At 39.6% G+C, this 20,066-nt stretch overlaps 1 protein-coding gene across 24 annotated transcripts in view; it reads right to left on the bottom strand.

Annotated features, from left to right (window-relative positions):
* RIMS2 (regulating synaptic membrane exocytosis 2) overlaps nt 1-20,066 on the bottom strand; it is a 349,417-nt gene that overhangs the window by 227,262 nt on the left and 102,089 nt on the right. For 2 of the 24 annotated variants that reach the window (XM_081204277.1, XM_081204276.1), the window contains exon 1: nt 2,105-2,683. The exons of 18 other annotated variants lie outside the window; for them this stretch is intronic. In XM_081204277.1, the coding sequence (XP_081060403.1) occupies nt 2,105-2,226 (122 nt within the window). In that variant the 5' untranslated portion in view covers nt 2,227-2,683. Of the gene's footprint in view, nt 1-2,104; nt 2,684-20,066 lie in introns of those variants that run through there. 4 more of the 24 variants (XM_081204273.1, XM_081204288.1, XM_081204278.1 and 1 more) reach the window with 3 other exon arrangements.

The following is a 20,066-nucleotide window of genomic DNA, read 5'->3' as shown; positions in this document are numbered from 1 at the left end:
AAGTAACAACTAACAGCACAATCCTAAGCATATTTACTTAAAGGTAAGTCCCACAGTGTCCAGTCGGGCTTACTACTAGGATCATGTGCATGGGATTGCAGTCTAAATATATTTAAAGGAGAAGGGCTGCACAATCAGAAATAAAAAATGAATTTATTGCAATAGTAAGCAGAAAAGAGTAACAAATAAGATACATGTAAGTTGTTCATAATTCAAAACAATTTACCAACAAGTCGATATGTTCTTCAGTTTATTATTGATAATAAGACAACTGAAATAATTTATAGTTACTTAAGTGACAGGATAAGAGTTACTTACATATGCAAGTCTTTAAAAGTTTTCAACTACTGTAGTAACACTATAAAAATGCAATCACCATAGCAGGCAGGCATGGCTCAGCTTGTTCCTAATACTACATATAGACCATTGTTTGGGGGGGAGAGAGACATGAAAAGAGCTTTTTCCCTAAAGCACAAGCTGACATGGACAACTAGCTCAGGATTCTTTGAAGAAGTAAAATAAGCCTCAGACTAAAATATAAAACTAAGTTTAAGGCCACAGTTCTTCTCTTATTAATCATTCTGATGAAATGTGCTTACTGATACATCTAAAGCTATTGTAAACACAGTACAAAGATTTACAGACACAAAAAGCATAGAGAGAAAAGGAATTTGTGTTTTTCCAAAAGCAAGCATGCAGTCTGCTGAGTGGGAACTGCAACAACACACATGAGCAGAACAGAATAGGTTTGTGGGTGCCTGAGAACAGTCAGCTAGCCTGCAGGCCTTGTGATATGCACTTTAGGGGTATGCAGTGTTTTAGACTAATAATCTGTAGTTCAACCATTTTTATTTCAATTTGTCAAGTTTTGAAGAAATGACCAAAAAAAAAAAGCCCAGGGGGAAAAACTCTATAACTTGTGATCTTCTAAACTGAACTATCTTGCAACACCATTTACTAAAACCTGGCTGCATCATAGTGAAAGCTTGTCAGTTTAATTATTGGCAATAAAAAGTGATGCAAAACTTGTTTTGAAAAAGAACCAAAATGATGGTGGGTACACAGAAGAGGAAAGTGCTAAGGACAATAATCAATAATACCATAATAGCCTTGTAATTAACAGCAGTTTGTGCTGTTTAGGGGGAAGTGGAACATTTCCCAAAATTCTTTCAAATAAAAAAGATGAAGCTTCAGAGTATTACTTGCTCCCTATTCTAGAACACTTATGACAATGCATTGCTAACCTAAAACTATTGCTTGCTTTCTCCCTTGTTCACCTTCACACATCCTTTCAGCTAAATATTTTTTACTTGCCTCATTAAATACCTAAATGTTTTTTAAAGTTCTAAATGCCATTTATGCAGGGAATGCCTACTGATTAAATGTCACAAAACATACCAATTACTAGAAAATGCAGGATAGCATTAAATACATGTAAGAACCCGAAACAACCACCACTCACTTTAATCAACAAACCTTTCTTCCAATCACTTCACTAAAATAACAATGAGAACCCATAATGAAATAGTGTTCAAGACTGGCTGACCTGCTGCAAAACATAATCTAATCATTCATAATGGATATACTTAAGATAGTTATGGAAATGTGCTAAGCTCAGAAACAACCTCTTTCCCTCCCAAGGATATTCCTTCTGCATATTTTTGCAAAATGTATGCAGGACTGCTAATTTACACCCTATAGCAAATTATTTACGGTCAAGTGGTCACAACCTTGTGCATTGCCATTTTCAAACAGCAATGATTTTGCCTCACAAATATTCCATGAATATTTCATAAGTGCATGGGATCTATACTTACTGCTACCTATCTGATCATGCTAGTTAAAGTGCTTCAGAATGTACCCACATTGCAGCTTGCACATTTTTATTGCAGTAATGCAGTCATTTAATTCCTGCATAACAAGTTTCATTTAAATATATTATGCAAAGCAACAGATAACTAATGAAAGACTTATTTCTGCTATACACATCTTAATATTTCAAGGTCTGATTATGTGCAATTACTAACTGAAAAGCAAGCACATGCACATACTGCTGCCATGAACGTTCCAGTGCTGAAGGGGGAAATGCTACATTCTTACTTACCTAGCATTATCCAACGTTTGTGCAAAAATATCATTTTGTAAAATATTTGGAGGAGATGAGAAAACTCCATGAAAATGCGATAATACAGAATTGCAGACCTGGCGCAATGTCTCAAATTGCATTTTTCTCTCTTCCCTTCTATTCCTCCTTACCACCTGTGCAAAAACTCATCTGTTTTGCAGTCACCATCAAATGCAGACATGCCAATCAAGTTCCATATTTCTCCTGATTTCGATAAAAACTGTGACTAAATGAGCAAGGGTTGATAGTTAATTGTACAGTCATTATTCTTTTAATTCAGTCGTGGAAGATTTAGCACCCGCACTGCTTTCTCTTCACGGTAGCAAGAATTCCAAACAGCAGTGAGCTTTCTGGGCATTCCCAACTGAAGTGTGAAGCTGAGCTGCTTTCATGTACTCTACTCATATTTCTCTAAGCCTCTTAAAAACACGCAGTGAATAGATGCTGTCGTCAGGAGTTTCTGCACATCTGGCTGCCAGCAATAAAATCTCAGAAGTAATAAAAACGAGGACAAGGCATCTTCACACAGTTACTACTGCCTGAGAGGAGGAGGAGGAAAGGGGGGGATTTCTGCAGCTTCTCCTCCTCCTTTCCTCTCCTGTAAAAATGACTAACACCAATGACAGCGTACATAGGTCTCCCCCTCCCAGCAGAACAAGGCAGAAAGACCCCTCTAAAAATAGCAACCATATTCTTCAAATGATAACATGTAGCAATGAGAATGTAACAATAGGTTCTTTGTCTTCACTTTTTGAAAAGCTGCATCATATCTTGCATAAGATAAAAGGCAATTCTGTCCTTTGCCAGTTTAATTTATTCTCCGTAGACAGCTAAAAGTACAGCACACAGCCTACTCTTCATTATTGTTCTATTACTTACTGCACATACTGTGCTCCAAGCATTGAAGCAATGATTTATCACACAGATTTTCAAATTCTCCCCAAATAATTTGCCACTTAAATATACTGTGGGCTCCGAAAGCTCCAAAAGCAGAAACCTGCAGCACATTTTGGATGCTTGCTGCATTCTGTTCACTAATGTTAACAGCAATCAAACCAATCAAGTGCTCTGTACCAGTCTATCCGCTTAGCAAACTATAGGATTGTAGACCTATCACTCCAATACATGTACAGTGCAGCAAGGCAGTGACTTGCCTGCAAGACTATTCATCTAATGGAACACAGTTAAAGGTTTTGTAGTGTGCACAGCAGAGAAAATCTAAAATACAACCATCCATGAATACAAATTATCATTCCACTGCTATTCACTCTTCTTCTGGACCAAACTGAAGCTTATATATGCTATCACTATCATAGGAGAGTGTGCCAATTAATAAGATTTGCCTTATAATATTAAATACTGCATGCTGAAAATCAGATATTCTATCAGCCACTTGGAAACTCCCTATATAAAATAAAATACAGTGGGGGCTATTATGAAAGCCTGTGCACGGAAAGCAATTTTAGCTCCTAAGGAAAAAGGAATAAGCAGGTTTACAGCTAATTAAGGAAGTGCACTGATAGGCTCAAAAGGGAACCCCTGCAGAGCCAAATGAATGACAGCCACAACGCTCAGTGTTTCAGAGTGAATATGGAAAGATGAGGGAAACACAGAAGAAACAGGGATACCCAGACCATGAAAAATAAGGTATTTACACTAAAACATGTTAAATAATACATAACGTCAACATTAATCAGTTAACTGAAAGAACTAAGTTATTGATTTGATTTTCTAGCAGCATGTTTTAGTGAGTCATGCTCATATTTACCAGATGAAGGTTTGTCAAATAAAAAGTGAGCAGGTCTGAAGTATAGTTTGATTTGGCCCTTGTAGAGGATCAACACCATGTTTTAGGTAAGCTTGCATTTTGTCATAATGATACTGAAGCGAGGCAATTTAAATGTTCAATACCATTGCCAATGTTATTAGCATTCCGCACACATGGCATGTAGTTCCATTTTGATAGTGTTCAAACATTCCTTATTAAAAAGTAACCACATATTTTCTTAAAATTCTCCAATAATAAGTTGATCAGATACCTATCTGCAGCAGGAGAGGAGTAGCAGCTGGGACAACTGCAGAGCATGTTAGACTTTGACCATCTTTCTGCTCTGTTTTGCTGCTGCTCTCCCTGAAAGGAGGAAATGTCAGACAATCTCTGGAGGACCCAGGCCCCCTAATTTAAAGCAGTTGGTCTTGACACCTGACTTCGGAGTGGGGTAGAGTGGTTAAGGGGGGGAAATCACAAGTTTGAGATGAACTAGGGCTAGGGAGTGGGGTGTTGGTGCTGAGTTTTGATGTTTATCTGCTAGTGAGCAGTAATATTGCTTTGTTTATTTTGGGGTATTGCTAAAGTCCCCCCCAAATAAGTTGTATAGGATATTAATGTAGTATAGGATCCCCTCTAATGTAGTATAGGATCCCCTCTTTCTATGGTATAATGTATAATATATACGATTTTCAATATAAATTGCTTGGGGACCCTTGGGTGACAAGTGACAAACAAGTTAAATAAATAAATAAATAGAAAACCGAAGATCATTTCCATTTTTACATTTTTGTCTGCATATTATGACCACAGAGAAGTCATAGTGATCTAATGTCTACATGAAGTCGCTAGTAGAGATCATTGCGCATTGTAGTTTATTGTCTATTTTATTTTTTTAATGTTTTAACTTATCATTGTTAATTACTTTTATCAATAATTTTATTGCTTTACCTCTTTTTTAAAACTGTTCTGGTGGTATGCTGTTGTTTTTTACAATCCCACAGTGAACAAATTTTATGAAATTTAAATAAATATAGATTGAGGTTCAATTTTTAATTGTTTTAAGTTCCCATTAAATCAATAGGACTTTAGTCATGACTAACTTTTCATATAGATTTCAATGGGAACCAAGTGCAGCTAGTCTGGCTCCAATCCAAAGTTTCACACTGGGGACTCACGGAAATATTATTGTATTAATATTTATTGTAAGATGTGAATAAATTTAAATATCAAATAGACAACAGATTTAATTATGATCAATTAACAAATATCTGCATACCGCAGGGATGGTTTAAGTGTGGCTCAAGAGACATAGTGTGACTCACAAATAATTCAATGCAATTCCAGGGCAATTTTAGAAAGCAAATCTAACGTAGTGTCCTCTTTTTGCCCTCCTTACTCTCCCATTCAAATATTGGCGAATAAGGTAAAACCAAAGAAGGAATGAAAGTAATATATGGAGGATGCAAAGTAGCTGGACTCTGGGGAAGAGAAGCAAGAATATTCTGGCTAGAAGAGAGAGAAAATGGAGCTATGGTACTGTTGGGCAAGAAGAAATGATAATAATAATAATAATAATAATAATAATAATAATAATAATAAGAAGAAGAAGAAGAAGAAGAAGAAGAAGAAGAAGAAGAGGAGGAGGAGGAGGAAGAGGAAGAGGAGGAGTTTGGATTTGATATCCTGCTTTATCACTACCAGAAAGAGTCTTAAAGCGGCTAACATTCTCCTTTCGCTTCCTCCCCCACAACACACACTCTGTGAGGTGAGGCTGAGAAACTTCAAAGAAGTGTGACTAGTCCAAGGTCACCCAGTAGCTGCATGTGGAGGTGCGGAGATGTGAACCCGGTTCACCAGATTACGAGTCTACTGCTCTTAACAACTACACCACAATGGAGTTATTGGGGTGGGATGGAAAAATAACATAAAAGTGAAATGCTTTTTGGACAAAGGAGCAACAGCAAGAAGACTCTCATTAGAATTTTTGTACAGGTCTATAAAATTTGGCCAGTCTTATCAATCAGTTGTTACCAGAAAGTAAAGACAATTCTTAAAAGCTACCTAAAAATGCATTCTTCCTTTTACATTTTCTGAGGTTACAATTGTCACTAACCTACAAAAATACAATAGAAAGATGGCTGTGTTTACCCAGAGTTAATTAGAAATTGATTTGGTAAGATTAGTGTTCAACTTAACTATTCTACTTCCAAAAGCCACTTTATGATTTTAAAGCTTAACTGTTGTGTTTGAAATTATCCCAACCCTATTGCATGAGATTTTAGATTACACACATGTATTTAGTTGAATTTCAGGGCAAACAGTCCTATTTACATGGAGGTTTTTCTAACAAAGTTGAGGAAAGAAGACTTTAAATAAGAAACCAGTAGGGGGTTTGTCTAGTGATTTGTTATAAAATTCAGGTCTAAAATATATGTACAGTGGTACCTCGGGTTAAGTACTGAATTTGTTCCGGAGGTCCGTTCTTAACCTGAAACTGTTCTTAACCTGAAGCACCACTTTAGCTAATGGGGCCTCCTGCTGCCGCCGCGCCGCTGGAGCACGATTTCTGTTCTCATCCTGAAGCAAAGTTCTTAACCAGAAGCACTATTTATGGGTTAGCGGAGTCTGTAACCTGAAGTGTATGTAACCCGAGGTACCACTGTATTGTAAACTGATATACAAAATTATTGAGAAGTCATCCAAGTAGTAAAAACGGATGAAAGTTCATTTGGCCACTTCTGGGCATCAGTATATACTGGTCTAGTACATATATTCATTACTTGTGAAACCAATTCATTTAGTTCAGTGGCAGAGCCCATGATTTGCATGCCAAAAGTTCTACGTTCAATACCTGATATTTTTAAAAAATCAGGTAGCAGGTGATGTGAAAGACTTCTGGTGGAGACAATGAAGAACAACTAATCAATTGAGATTAGATGATATTGGGCTAGGTGGACAAATATTTTGACCAGGTATGGAGCAGATTACTTTGCATCTGATCAAAGTTCCTCCATCAGATGGCTGAAATCCTCATCAGTCACTCAAGAGTTGTTTCTAGATTCAGGTAGGTGGCTATGTTGGTATAATGCAGTCAAAATAAATAAAAAATTGTCCAGTAGCAGGTATCTGAAGAAGTGTGCATGCACACGAAAGCTTATACCCAGAACAAACTTAGTTGGTCTCTAAGGTGCTACTGGACAATTTTTTAATATTTTATTTATTTCAAGAGTTGTGTGTGTGTTTTGTTTTATTTTGTTGTTTTTTAGTCTTTCTGCTAGATCTGGCTCATTACAGTTATCAGCCTGGTGACATGATGTGGATAACCAGGAAGAACATTAATTTTTCTCTGCCCATATCCAGAATTGAATTACTTTGGTTCTGACTTGTGGATCTGGTAACCTCTCTATTAACCACCACTGTTAAAACATCTGTTCCAAAATGGAAAGGCATAGCACAGAAGGGTGTCTACCTAATGCACGGCTTCAGTGGAAGAAATCAAAGCAGAAGGCTCTGGGGCAGAGAAGGGTGGAATGCTTGCCAACAGTTAACACACTTTTGCTTCCTACATATTAGATTTTGTGTAATTGGGCTACTATTGACAAATACTGAATGGTCGGGGCTAACTCTAGAGTCTTCTTTTCCAGTTTACTAGTAAGTCTTGCTCTTTCAGCACCTCCAACTACAGAGACAGAGCTTTGGCTTACACTGCTTTCTCATTGGAAAGGTCTGATGAAGAGGCACTCTATTTCCCATGAACCTTTGCACCTAAGGAACTAGTGACACTAAAAATCTTTATGGAAGTTCTGGGCAACATACAAAGATCAAACAGCAGTTCCATATGCTGATGATACCATCAAAAGTACCTATGCAACAGGATGGACATGCTAGAATGTGCAAGTACATGCCTCTAAGGTGATATACAAATGACTGCTGGTGCAATGGGCACGACCTCAGAGACAAAGCTCAGTCCTGAATTATTGTGTTTGGGGGAAATGGCTATATCTTAGAAGTAAAGCACACATTTTGCATACACAGTGTCCTCGGATCGAGTCTCTGGTATCTACAGAAGGAATGGCTAACAGCTCTACCTGAAGCCCTGGAGAGCCACTGGGAGTTAGTGTAGACTAATGTTTTTCAATATTGGATCCCCAGATATTGTTGCACTATGACTTCCATTGACCCTGGCAACCACTAAGGTGGCTGGGGATGATGGGAGTTGCAGTCCAACATCTGGGGATCAACAGTGGTGAACATTGCTGTAGAGAATAGTGAACTAATGGGATCAAAAGTCTAAGGCAATTTTCCATATAAGGTTTCAAATCATCCTTATAATTTGCATGCTTGCAAATGTTTGAGTACGACTCCTTTCCAATATTTTTTTTTGGGGGGGGAGGGTGACTCTTCCATGGTCCCAGTGTCCAGTAGTCTCTCAACAGACTGTCACAAGAAACAGTGTTTTTCATAACATCTGAACCAAAAAACTGTTCTTCAGAATTTGAAACCAGGATATGCAAACCACTAGAGAAAAAGTGGGGAAGGGACATGGGCTCTGCAACAATTTGTTCATGTGGTCATCAAGAAACAGAACCTTTGTATACAACATCTATACTAGTGAGATCTTTGATAGGTCACTCACCTCTCATGATCTGAGTCATAATTGGAATCTTTTAGCAATGTTGGCACCATGGCCCTGACAGAGAGGCATCTGTCATGTAGGCAAGCTGCCAAAGACAGCTTATTAACTGTGAACTGTGGCCTGATATGGCCCTATTCTTCCTCCTTAAGACCATCTAACTAGTTGAGAGGCCTTAAGAAGAACTATGGATGAAGCAATAAGATTCTGATGAGGGAGATCTTCACCTTCCTGTGTGTCATCTTTGGGCAAGCTATCTTCCTTATGAGCATAGGTTTGTGCTTACTAAGAAGAATATCTGCCATCTACTCTGTTCACATACCGTAAATAAGCTGATTTGCTTTTGAGGAATGTCACCCAAATGACTTCTTTTCTCCTTAGCCACACTGGAAGTTTCCCTATAGCCAAATTAACTTATTATTTTCACATTCACACCAAGCAGTTAAGAGTATTTGCAGACATTCCACAACATCAAAGCAGCTTAGCTAATAACTATGGGCTCTCAGTAGCAACAGTCAGGTTTTAGCCTATTGTATAGAAGGTTAGCCTTGGTTATGGATTTCCCTAAAAATCAATTAATGTAGATTTCAGAGAAATCTCAGAGGGCTACTCTGGATCAATTTTTTTTTCTTATTGAAGTAAGACAGCCAGCTGAGCTTTATTACATCCTGCACTTTTGCCCTTCCATGAAATATGATGCCAAGACCTGACAACTAAAGTTTCTGGGTTAATTTTTAGATGTGATAACTTAACCATGAGTTACATTTTACCTAATGATTTCAGTCTGGAAAGGAATACCATTTCATTTATATTAAAATAGTATTTTATCTAATTAATAAATTTATAAACTGCTGGATTATTAGCATTTCTAAACAGTGTACATAAAAATTATCCCCAGGAAGTAGGACAATAAAAATTATCATAAAACTGAATGTTAGCTAAAATGTCTGCTGGAACAAGCCCATAGTCTTTGTCATGCACCTGAAGTTCAGTAAGGAAGGTGCCTGTCTAATCTCATGAGAGAGTTCCACTCAATGCAAGGCTTAGAATCACAGTCATAGAGTTGGAAGTGCCCCAAACGGTCATCTAGTCCAACCCCCTGCAATTCAGGAATCACAGCTAAAGAATCCCTGACAGATGGCCTTCCAAACCCTCTCCTTCCAGTGAAGAAGAGTCCATCACCTTCTGAGGTAGTATTTTTCCACTGTTGAGGAGCTCTTATCATCAAAAAGTTCTTCCTGATGTTTAGTCAAAATCTCATTTCTTATAATTAGTTTGGGTCCTACCCTCTGGAGCAGCAGAAAAGAAGAATCTTCCACATCATTTAGCTATTTGTATCAGCTGTTTATATAAAGACACGGTGTTGTATGTAAGAACTTCGTTAAATGGCCATCTCATAGGTCCAGTTCCTGTCAGCAAGGGGGTCAAGCAAGGTTGCATCCTGGCCCCAGTTCTATTCAACTTTTACATCAATGATATGGTTAACTGTTTGTCATCTCCGGACTTCCATGCCCCCAAACTGGCTGACAAATCAATATCCGTGCTTTTGTATGCTGATGATGCGATACTCCTATCTCGAACAAGAATAGGCTTAAATAGGCTCACAGGTGAATTTTCAGCATACTGTAGGAGAGAGCAACTGGTAATAAATTATCAGAAAACAAAAATCATGGTTTTTGGAAGGAAATGCAGACAGTACAGCTGGAGGATGGATAACCAGACAATCGAACAGGTTAAAGCCTTTAAATATCTGGGTATCGTCTTCCAGTCGACCGGGTCCTGGGACGTCCATCAAAAATATGCCAAAGAAAAAGCAGCTCAAAGTATTAAGATGCTGTTGCGCTTCTTTTACACGAAGGGGGGCAGATATATTCCAGCAGCCTTTGAAGTCTTTCAGGCAAAACCTCTGGCGCAGTTACTGTATGGGGCACAAATCTGGACAGGGAACCACTGCTCAAGTCTTGAAACTGCTCAGTCTAAATTCCTAAGGCAGATATTCGGCGTCCCCTCCTGTGTCCCAAACGCAGCTTTACGACTCGAGGCCTGTCTTCCATCTGTAGAAACTCAGACCTGGCAAAGAACACTCAACTATTGGCTTTGTCTTAATCTAAATCCACCCGGTCTACTGCCTCTAGTAATGCAAGACCCTCATAAAAGCATGTGGTTTAAAACCGTGCATCAAAAACTCCTTACATGCGGTCTGCATTCGCAATCCCTACTATCAATGGGCCTCATTAAAGCAAAGAGTCTAATAGGCCAGCGCCTGAAAGACATTGAACGGCAAAACAACCTGACTATTTTAAAGAAAATGTGCCCATGGTATACTTACTTTCCCCCTTCCCACTTTGACTTCCCAGCTTCATATCTGTTTAAACTAACCATCCCAAAATACAGATGCGCCTTTACATTGGCTAGATGGGATGTTCTTCCCTCAGCTGTACTCGAAGGTCGTTACCAAAAGACTCCATTTGAAAAACGACTCTGCCCATGTAGAGATGGTAACACGGAAACAGTGTCCCACGTCCTCCTATCCTGCCCCCTTTATAAAGACCTAAGGAATGAGATTATTACTCCACTCATTCTCCCCAACCCCGGCCGTCCACAAGATATTATGCTGTTCTTTCTCTTATCTGATACGGATAGTCAGACAACAGAGAAGGTCGCAAGGTACATCGAGAGAGCTGTGAAACTGAGGGCCACCATCTGAGTGACAGATTTGTTCATCTGACGGACCTCCTTTTGTTTGTTTCTATCCCCTTTTCATGTTTATCCTATTTTATTTTTAATTCTTGTATAGCTGTGGCCTGTTGGCTTTGCTAATAAAGTTCTGATTTCTGATTAGCTATTTGAAGATGGCTATCATGTCATCTGTCACCACTTCTAGAGGTCATGAGCCATACATCTGAGCAACGGCAAACCAGCAACAGAGACTCCCCCAAAGTTGACAGTGATCAGGATATCACTGATCGTGGACCCATGTTGTTCAGGGCCTTGTAAATCTACACAAGAACCTTGATCCTGGCCCAAATAACATATGTGGAAACAGTGCAACCTATTAAGAATCATACTTATGAGCTAGTCTGCCCCCATCAATAGTCTAGTCTCAGCATTTTGACCAAGCGGAGCTTCCACACCAGGTGCAAGCGTAGTCCCACATAGAGCACATTACAGTAAGAAAGCATCAAGGTTTACCAGTGCATGAATCCCTGCTGCCAGGCTATCCCTTGTTGGTGACTTTTGGTAGTTCATCACACCTGACATGCACGCTCATGCCTCTCCCCACAGTTCACTTAGCTGTGAGTAGAGGTTGTGGGTGTTACCATTAAAATGACCTACACATCAATTATATTTCACTTAGGAGCATTGTAACAACTTAAAATGGGAGTTGGAATTTTATCTTTGTTTTTATTTTCTCAGATCCTTATACTAAATGAACAAAATTCAAAGTGAGAAGATAGTGTTGAAAATGCTGTGATCATCTGCAACAAATGTTGCCACAATGGGAAGGGGGAGAATATGGTACTTTTCCGGCAGCTAAAACATTTGGCGGGGGGAGGAAACAAAAGTAAACACCACTGCAGAAAGAGGCAGTGATTTTTAAACTGTTAGAAATGAAATGAAAAACAAAGTAAGCACCCCTTCCCAGAAACAATTCGGAATGCTTCCCTACCATCATGAATTCATGTCCTTATGTTGGGCTTTTGCCTGCAGAAAAGAATCACACAAAGCTATAATTGAGGAGAAAGCATAGCTAAGGCCTAATTCTATGCAACACACTCAAATATTAAATCACACTAAGGTGATTTTTCTTTAAAAAAATCTTTTTCTTTTAAAAATTTTCTGATTTCTCATAAAAAAATATTGGCAAGGTGACTGGACCACGGGCTCCATCCTGTCTGTCTGTCCTCTATTCTCTTCCAAGTTGACATCCTATCACTGAGTCTATGGTAATGTTACATCTGCTTCAACAAAATAGCATCTATGATATTATCACCCTAGTACACCCCCTCCCCCAATTTTTAAGTTCCTAATGTGAAATGTCTCTTTGGTCCTAACTCACCTTTAGCTTGGCTCTTTGACTGGTTTATTCAAGGTACAACCCTTTAGGCAGACTCTGTAGATAAGCAGCCCTGTCCCTCACCTTGGCCCTGAAGCTGTTTGGCACCGCAGCCATGAGTCTTTCCTTCTGCTTGCCACCACTCTTTCTTTCCATGCTCTGCAGCTACACTTTACAACCATTCCCAACAACTGTAGAAAAATCTCCATCTCAGTTTTGCTAACCTTCCAGATTGCTCCACCAGCTAGACCCCCATGTCTGATTACCCTTAAAAGTGCTAGGATGGGGTGAGGAGATAAGGTGGGTCTGGTCTTCAGATTCGTTGCAAGTCAGGTAGATGGAATGTACAGCAGGTCACAATATTAAACAATGGGGCACCTAAATTCTTCAAAGCAGAGAAAAATGGCAAGCAGAGACATTAATAGACTTCTGGGAGTAAGCATCCAGAGACAGCAAGCCTGTCAAAATGTTTTTCAGCTGGGATAGCGTCTGGCAAGACAGAAAAATTACCTACCAGGCATGAAAGAATGTTGATGATCATGACAAAGGTCACAGCAGGGAAAATGACACAAAGCCACACACAGTTAAATTCATTTCAAACCTACTGAAATCATCAAGACTCACCACTAACTTTGTACTGTATTGTTTTCAAAAGACTGTGAAGCATGAAACAAAGCACACAAGACAGGTTGGGGCAAGAAAAAACTAACACTGTAAATGTTCTTGTAAGCAAAAGAGGAAAAATTGGAATATAGGTTGTTATACAGCTTGACATGATGAGCACTGAATGGCTCTAAATTTACTAATGTAACTTATCTCTACTTTTCAATGCATAATTTCTCAAACTTCACTAATCTGTAAAATTATTTTAGGCATTGCATTGCTCGCACGCCAAGCAATGAACTCTGCTTGCATGGAATGCTGAAAGTGATTGCTACAAGCTGCCCCTACACAAAGAAAGGGCTGAAGAGAATTTCAAATGCTGCCTCACCCTTCACCGTCCATCCACTTCTGGAAAGAAAGGAGCTGTAGCATCTTTGCCATTTCTTGAAGCTAATTTTTTCCTGCTCCATTTTCTCAACTGCTAGGGCAGCATAGCAGCAACAGGAAGGAGAAAGTCCAGGCAGCCAGCAAGGGCAAATCCAGACTTCCTTTTGTGCCACACTTAGGCACAGGTTCAGGCATGAAAGCTCCATGTCCAAGTGGTGGTGGTTTTTTTGGTCCCAGCCAGAGGCGTCACAACTCTGGCTCCCCCAAAAAAGTCAAACCATTTTTGCAGGCAAAAATCAATGGGGAGATTGATACCACCGTGTACTACCTGAGCTTGCTACGCCACTGGTCCCAGCCCTTTCCCCCGGGAAACCCATGTCTTACTGCTGAATCGGAGCAAATGGCAATTGGGTTTTCAGTGGATTGCTGTTTGCTCAGATTCAGCAGTCAAATGCATGCTTTCCCAGGGGAAGCAGAGGGACCAAAAGAAACAGAAAAACGCTCAGATACGGAGCTTTAAAGTGTGGACCTGTGCCTGGGAAGTGCAACACAAAAGGAAGTCTCTTCTTAACTGCTCTGCTAGAAGTGCTCTACTCCCTCCTTCCTTGGAGCACAGGAACAACATAAATTTTGCATTTCTTTGTTTAATTAAATCAAGTCAATGTACAGTGTAATTAAATAAAGAATGGAAGGCCCTTTGCAGGCTTTAGGAGAGTTTTGTACATATTTCTTAAACCTTAAGTGGAAAAACTCTTTATTAGAACACTCAGTTGTTCTGCTGAGCTCCTGATTGGAAATGGTACTAATTTATATCTCAGGCAAAGTGTAACATATAACAAAACTTTTATTTACTTTTACTTTGATAAAAGGTAATTCTCTAAGACTAGCTATGACTTCCAGCCCTGAAGCCACTTATTTAAGAGTAGTCTTTAAAAATGAGAAATTCATGCCTAAAACACTCAAATATCTCATCATGCAACATTCTTCTTCATTTGTTATGCATGTACTAATATCACCAAAAAGTACTTTGAGAATATCATGCAGGTCAGCCTAGTAGCTATATCTTTAATAGCTATGTTCCCATTAGAGAGCACACAATATAAAAGTACATAATGGACTCAATAAATATTTTGACTTTTCTTTCAGCAGCAATTTAACTAAAAAGCAACATTACTGATATTAATTTAACTATTATCCAGCAACTGTCTAGTACAGCAACTATCTAGTAGCCTGTATGCTTAAAGCAAACAGCTTCTTCCTTTTTTTCCTTTTTTAGGGACTCGGCTGATGTATTTTTTGGGTGCAGAGAGGCTCACAGAACAAGGTGGAATTCCACTCCAGAAGATAGAAAGCACACAGAGTATGATTGGCATAAATAAGATGAAGGTTTTTTTATATTTCACTTAAGATAAAGTCTTTGCAAGGTGGCCTACAATATGAGTTATAAAAGCAATACTAAAAATAAGAAGAACCCTTCTGGATCAGACCAAAGGCAGGCCACCACTCCTTACTGCGAAATAGGGGCCCTTCCTCAGAGTGAGGTATTGCGGTTAAGGTGACTATGGAGAGTGCCTGCATCACGGCTGCCACTTTGCCACTAAAGTGGCAAACACGTGGCCATCTTAGTTTAACTTGGTTAAAGTTTGAATTATTTTTGCTGCTATAGTGGCAAAGCAGCAGACACTCTCTGTGCCTACCTCAGCCACAATGCCTCATTATGAGGAACAGCCTCATTCCTGTAGAACACAGCACTGAGAGGTATGAATGGCCCCGAACTGGAGGTGGCAGTATGGACAGGAGGAGCAGGAAGAGCAACAACTGCAAGGTGGTGGCAGGCAGGAAGAGGAGAAGAACAAAGGAAAATGCAGTGAGGTGTGGAAGAGGGGGGAAGGGAATGACAGGAAGCAACTGCTACCCACTTCAGGTGATGGACTGTTTTGTGCCGTCTTTTAAAGCTGTTTTAAGTTGCATTGAATGGAAGATCATAGAATAAGCTTTAAATCAGTGTTTCAATTCAGAGTTAGCATAAAGACCTTAAGATTGACTCATAAAAAACTTACAGGTCTTCGCAACACATCTAAAGACAGCAAGAGAGGGGGCTTGCCAGATTGCCCGGGGGAGATAATTTCTGGAAGCTCTGAACAGAGTAGCTGCCTCTGAAGCACTCCATCAACCATATACAAACCTATCATTTCCTCTCAGGTTGCCATGAAGACTGAGCTGGAAGTAAAAGTGGGTCAGGCCAATTCAGTGATATTTGAAGGGCTATTCAAGAAAATGCATTACTTATTTGTACCATGTTGCAATGAGAAGAGTAGATGTTTTCAAGAGGAGCCACAGAGATGGGTAAGAGCCTCAGACTCAGAAAAAGTGGCAAATGGTCCAGTAGTTGAATACATGGCAGCAACAGCTTCCCCGAAAAAGTAATGGTGCCTTGCTGCAGTTATCTCTGCCCCAATCCATTTTGTATAACTTACTACCAACAAGGTGATCAATGCTCTTGTGAGCTTGAAAATGTGATTCCAAAAGGGAGACACTGCTGGTCAGGGATCGCCTACTAGCTGAAATAGGTGTATATATTCAGGCAGGGGGATGGAGTGCAAAGGACACTATTAGGCTCTTCCGATCTTGTTCCCTTAAGCTTCTGAATACCAGGCTGGAGAAGGCTTGTGGAAGTCTCTAATTTAATACTGTTGAGATTAAATTACATGATCTGCCAGCCAGAAACAAGCTGACTTGTAAGATGACCCAGACTAAGGATCCTGGTGATAACACTGAAGACCAGGCCAGCTACCCAGCTTTCCCAGTGCAGAAACCAGTAGGCAAAAACAGAATGTGTTCCTTAGATACAGAACACAAACTGGAAACTTATGTTAAAAGAATGTATTACTCACTGAAGACTCTCTGAAGTAAGGTGGTTATCTCATTACATTGCATTGCATTTCTTTTTCCTTTTCTCCATTTCCCACCCGTCCCACACAAGAAAAATCTCTATTAAATGTTGATATAGTGAGGGCAAAAACCTATTTAATCCTATGTACACTTAGCTAGAAGTAAGCTCCATTCCACACAGTGGGCTTTACTTCCACATAAATATGCATAGGATTATTCTGCAGAAGTGTTTTTGTTTTGTTTTTTACTATTTCTGTTCAGCAATTGTATTTATGTTCAGCAAAAGACTGTAATTTAATATATGGAATTTCCTGGCTGGTATTGATTTTGGTGGTGTTTTGATTTATTGCTGTTTTGTCTAAATATTTTAACTGGAAATAGCTTCTATAGTTATACATTATGATTACATGTAGAATAATCTCTTTTTAGTTTTAACTCCTTTGGTCACTCCTTGGTCTTTGAGCTAAAAAAAATACATTTCATAAAAAAGTGCAGTGATTGTTATTTGCCATTTGAAAGCTGTTGTTCTATATTTCAAAGTCATTCACTTTATTTTTTATTGAAAATTATTTTATTTTGGATACAAAACCAATTGTTAGGCTGGAAATAGAATGAAAATAATGTAGTAAGGTAAAAGGTAAAGGACCCCTGGACAGTTAAGTTCAGTCAAAGGTGACTATGGGGTTGCGACGCTCATCTCACTTCAGGCCAAGGGAGCCGGCGTTTGTCCACAGACAGCTTTCCAGGTCATGTGGCCAGCATGACTAAACCGCTTCTGGTGCAACCGAACACCGTGATGGAAGCCAGAGCACACGGAAACACTGTTTACCTTTCCACCGCAGCGGTACCTATTTATCTACTCTCAGAGTTAACCTCACTTAGAAAGAAGAGTACAGTGGAACCTTGGTTTTCGAGCATCTCAGAAGCTGAACATTTCGGAATCAAACACCCAAAACCTAGATGTAATTGCTACCGTTTTTGCATGAGCCTTGGAAGTTGAATGGCTTCCACAGCGTGTTTTTCAATTTTCTCAATGGAAATTGCCATCAGCCCTTTGTGCCTCAGTTGTTGAACATTTCGGAAGCCGAACAGTCTTCCAGAACAGATTACGTTCGGCAGCCGAAGTTCCACTATATTATATTTTGAGGACAGTAAAATATGTGAATTCTGTTTCAAACTCCATTTCAAACATGATGTAATACATTTTGGCAAACAGTTTGAAAAAAACTCCTTCATGGATCACTGCCTTGTCATGGCGAAGGGGCTTGAATAACTCAGAGAAGCTATGAGCTATGCCATGCAGGGCCACCCAAGATGGACAGGTCATAGTGGAGAGTTTTGACTAAACGTGATCCACCTGGAGCAGGAACCAGCAAGCCACTCCAGCATCCCTGCCAAGAAAACTCAATGGACAAAGACAACAGGCATATAAAAGTTATGATGCTGGAAAATGAACCCCTCAGGTCAGAAGGCGTCCAACATGCTACTGAGGAAGAGCGGAGGACAAGTACAAGTAGATTCAGAGCTGATGAAGCGGATGGGCCAAAGCCGAGAGGTCGCTCAGTTGCAGATATGCCTGGAAGCAAAAGGAAAGTCCAATGCTGTAAAGAAAAATATTGCATAGGAACCTGGAATGTAAGAACCATGAATCTTGGTAAGTTGGATGTGGTCAAAAATGAGATGGCAAGAATAAATATTGACATCCTGGGCATCAGTGAACTAAAATGGACGGGAATGGGCGAATTCAGTTCAGATGACCATCATATCTACTACTGTGGGAAAGAATCCCTTAAAAGAAATGGAGTCGCCCTCATAGTCAACAAAAGAGTTGTGAAAGCGGTACTGGGATGCAATCTCAAAAATGATAGCATGATCTCAATACAAATCCAAGGCAGACCTTTTAACATCACAGTAATCCAAGTTTAGGCACCAACTACCGGTGCTGAAGAAACTGAAATTGACCAATTCTATGAAGACTTACAATGCCTTCTAGAAATGACATCAAAGAAGGATGTTCTTCTCATTATAGGGGATTGGAATGCTAAAGTAGGGAGTCAAGAGATAAAAGGAACAACTGGCAAGTCTGGCCTTGGAATTCAAAACGAAGCAGGGCAAAGGCTAATAGAGTTCTGTCAAGAGAACAAGTTGGTCATCACAAACACTCTTTTCCAACAATACAAGAGACGACTCTACACATGGACATCACCAGATGGGCAGCATCAAAATCAGATTGATTATATTCTCTGAAGCCAAAGATGGGGACAGCAGTCACGAAATTAAAAGATGCCTGCTTCTTGGGAGAAAAGCAATGACAAACCTAGACAGCATCTTAAAAAGCAGAGACATCACCTTGCCAACAAAGGTCCGTATAGTTAAAGCTATGGTTTTCCCAGTAGTGATGTATGGAAGTGGGAGCTGGACCATAAAGAAGGCTAATTGCCGAAGAATTGATGCTTTTGAATTATGGTGTTGGAGGAGAGTCCAAAGGACTGCAAGAAGATCAAACCTATCCATTCTGAAGGAAATCAGCCCTGAGTGCTCACTGGAAGGAGAGATCGTGAAGCTGAGGCTCCAATACTTTGGCCACCTCATGAGAAGAGAAGACTCCCTGGAAAAGACCCTGATGTTGGGAAAGATGGAGGGCACAAGGAGAAGGGGACGGCAGAGGACGAGATGGTTGGCCAGTGTTCTTGAAGCTACCAACATGAGTTTGACCAAACTGCGGGAGGCAGCGGAAGACAGAAGTGCCTGGCGTGCTCTGGTCCATACGGTCACGAAGAGTCGGACATGACTAAACGACTAAACAACAACAACAAAAGTTTGAAAAAAGCCATTCAATTTGTTTGCTGGTAAGTTAAGGGTTAGTTAAGGTGTTTAATTTGAACTCTTTGCCCTGGAATTTACTAGAGTCAATAGGAATTCTTTGGTGATCAACAGAGAGAACTCAGCATAATATTGATTTATAAAGTTACTTATAAAATCACCTAGATAGTTATATTAGCGCTGCAAGTTGCTCTTTTTCTCATTGATTTTCTATTTATTACCATGGACAACAGCATCTGTACAAGCTACTTGACAGACAAAAATGAATACATCAACTCACAGCAGAGGGTTTACTGGTACCAGTTTGCTTATAAAATCATTAGGGGTCCCTAAACTGTAAATACTTAAAAAACCCAAAAAATCACATAGCTCATTATTTTGATTCATTGTTGCATGATGTTATTTCTGTAATCATTTGTATCCATAAAGAAACCAAAATGCTTCTACTTCTACTCATTATATTATTTTCAAATTCAAATAAGGTATGAAGTATGGGGGGCTGTTTTTGGCACTATTTTGCCTCAAATGTCACTTATAATTTTAATGTACACCAAGCAACCATCACTGACAACTAGGGTAACATTTTGAAATTAAGATTTCAGAATCATTTGTCTACAGTACAGTGGTGCCTCGCAAGACGAAATTAATCCGTTCCGCGAGTCTCTTCGTCTAGTGGTTTTTTCGTCTTGCGAAGCAACCCTATTAGCGGCTTAGCGGATTAGCGCTATTAGCGGTTTAGCGGCTATTAAAGGCTTAGCGGCTATTAAAGGATTAG

The sequence above is a fragment of the Podarcis bocagei genome, assembly GCF_964188305.1.
Source record: "Podarcis bocagei genome assembly, chromosome: 8".
Classification (NCBI taxonomy): Eukaryota; Metazoa; Chordata; class Lepidosauria; order Squamata; family Lacertidae; genus Podarcis; species Podarcis bocagei.
Note: the sequence above shows the minus strand (reverse complement) of the source record. Positions and strands in the feature narration are given on the sequence as shown.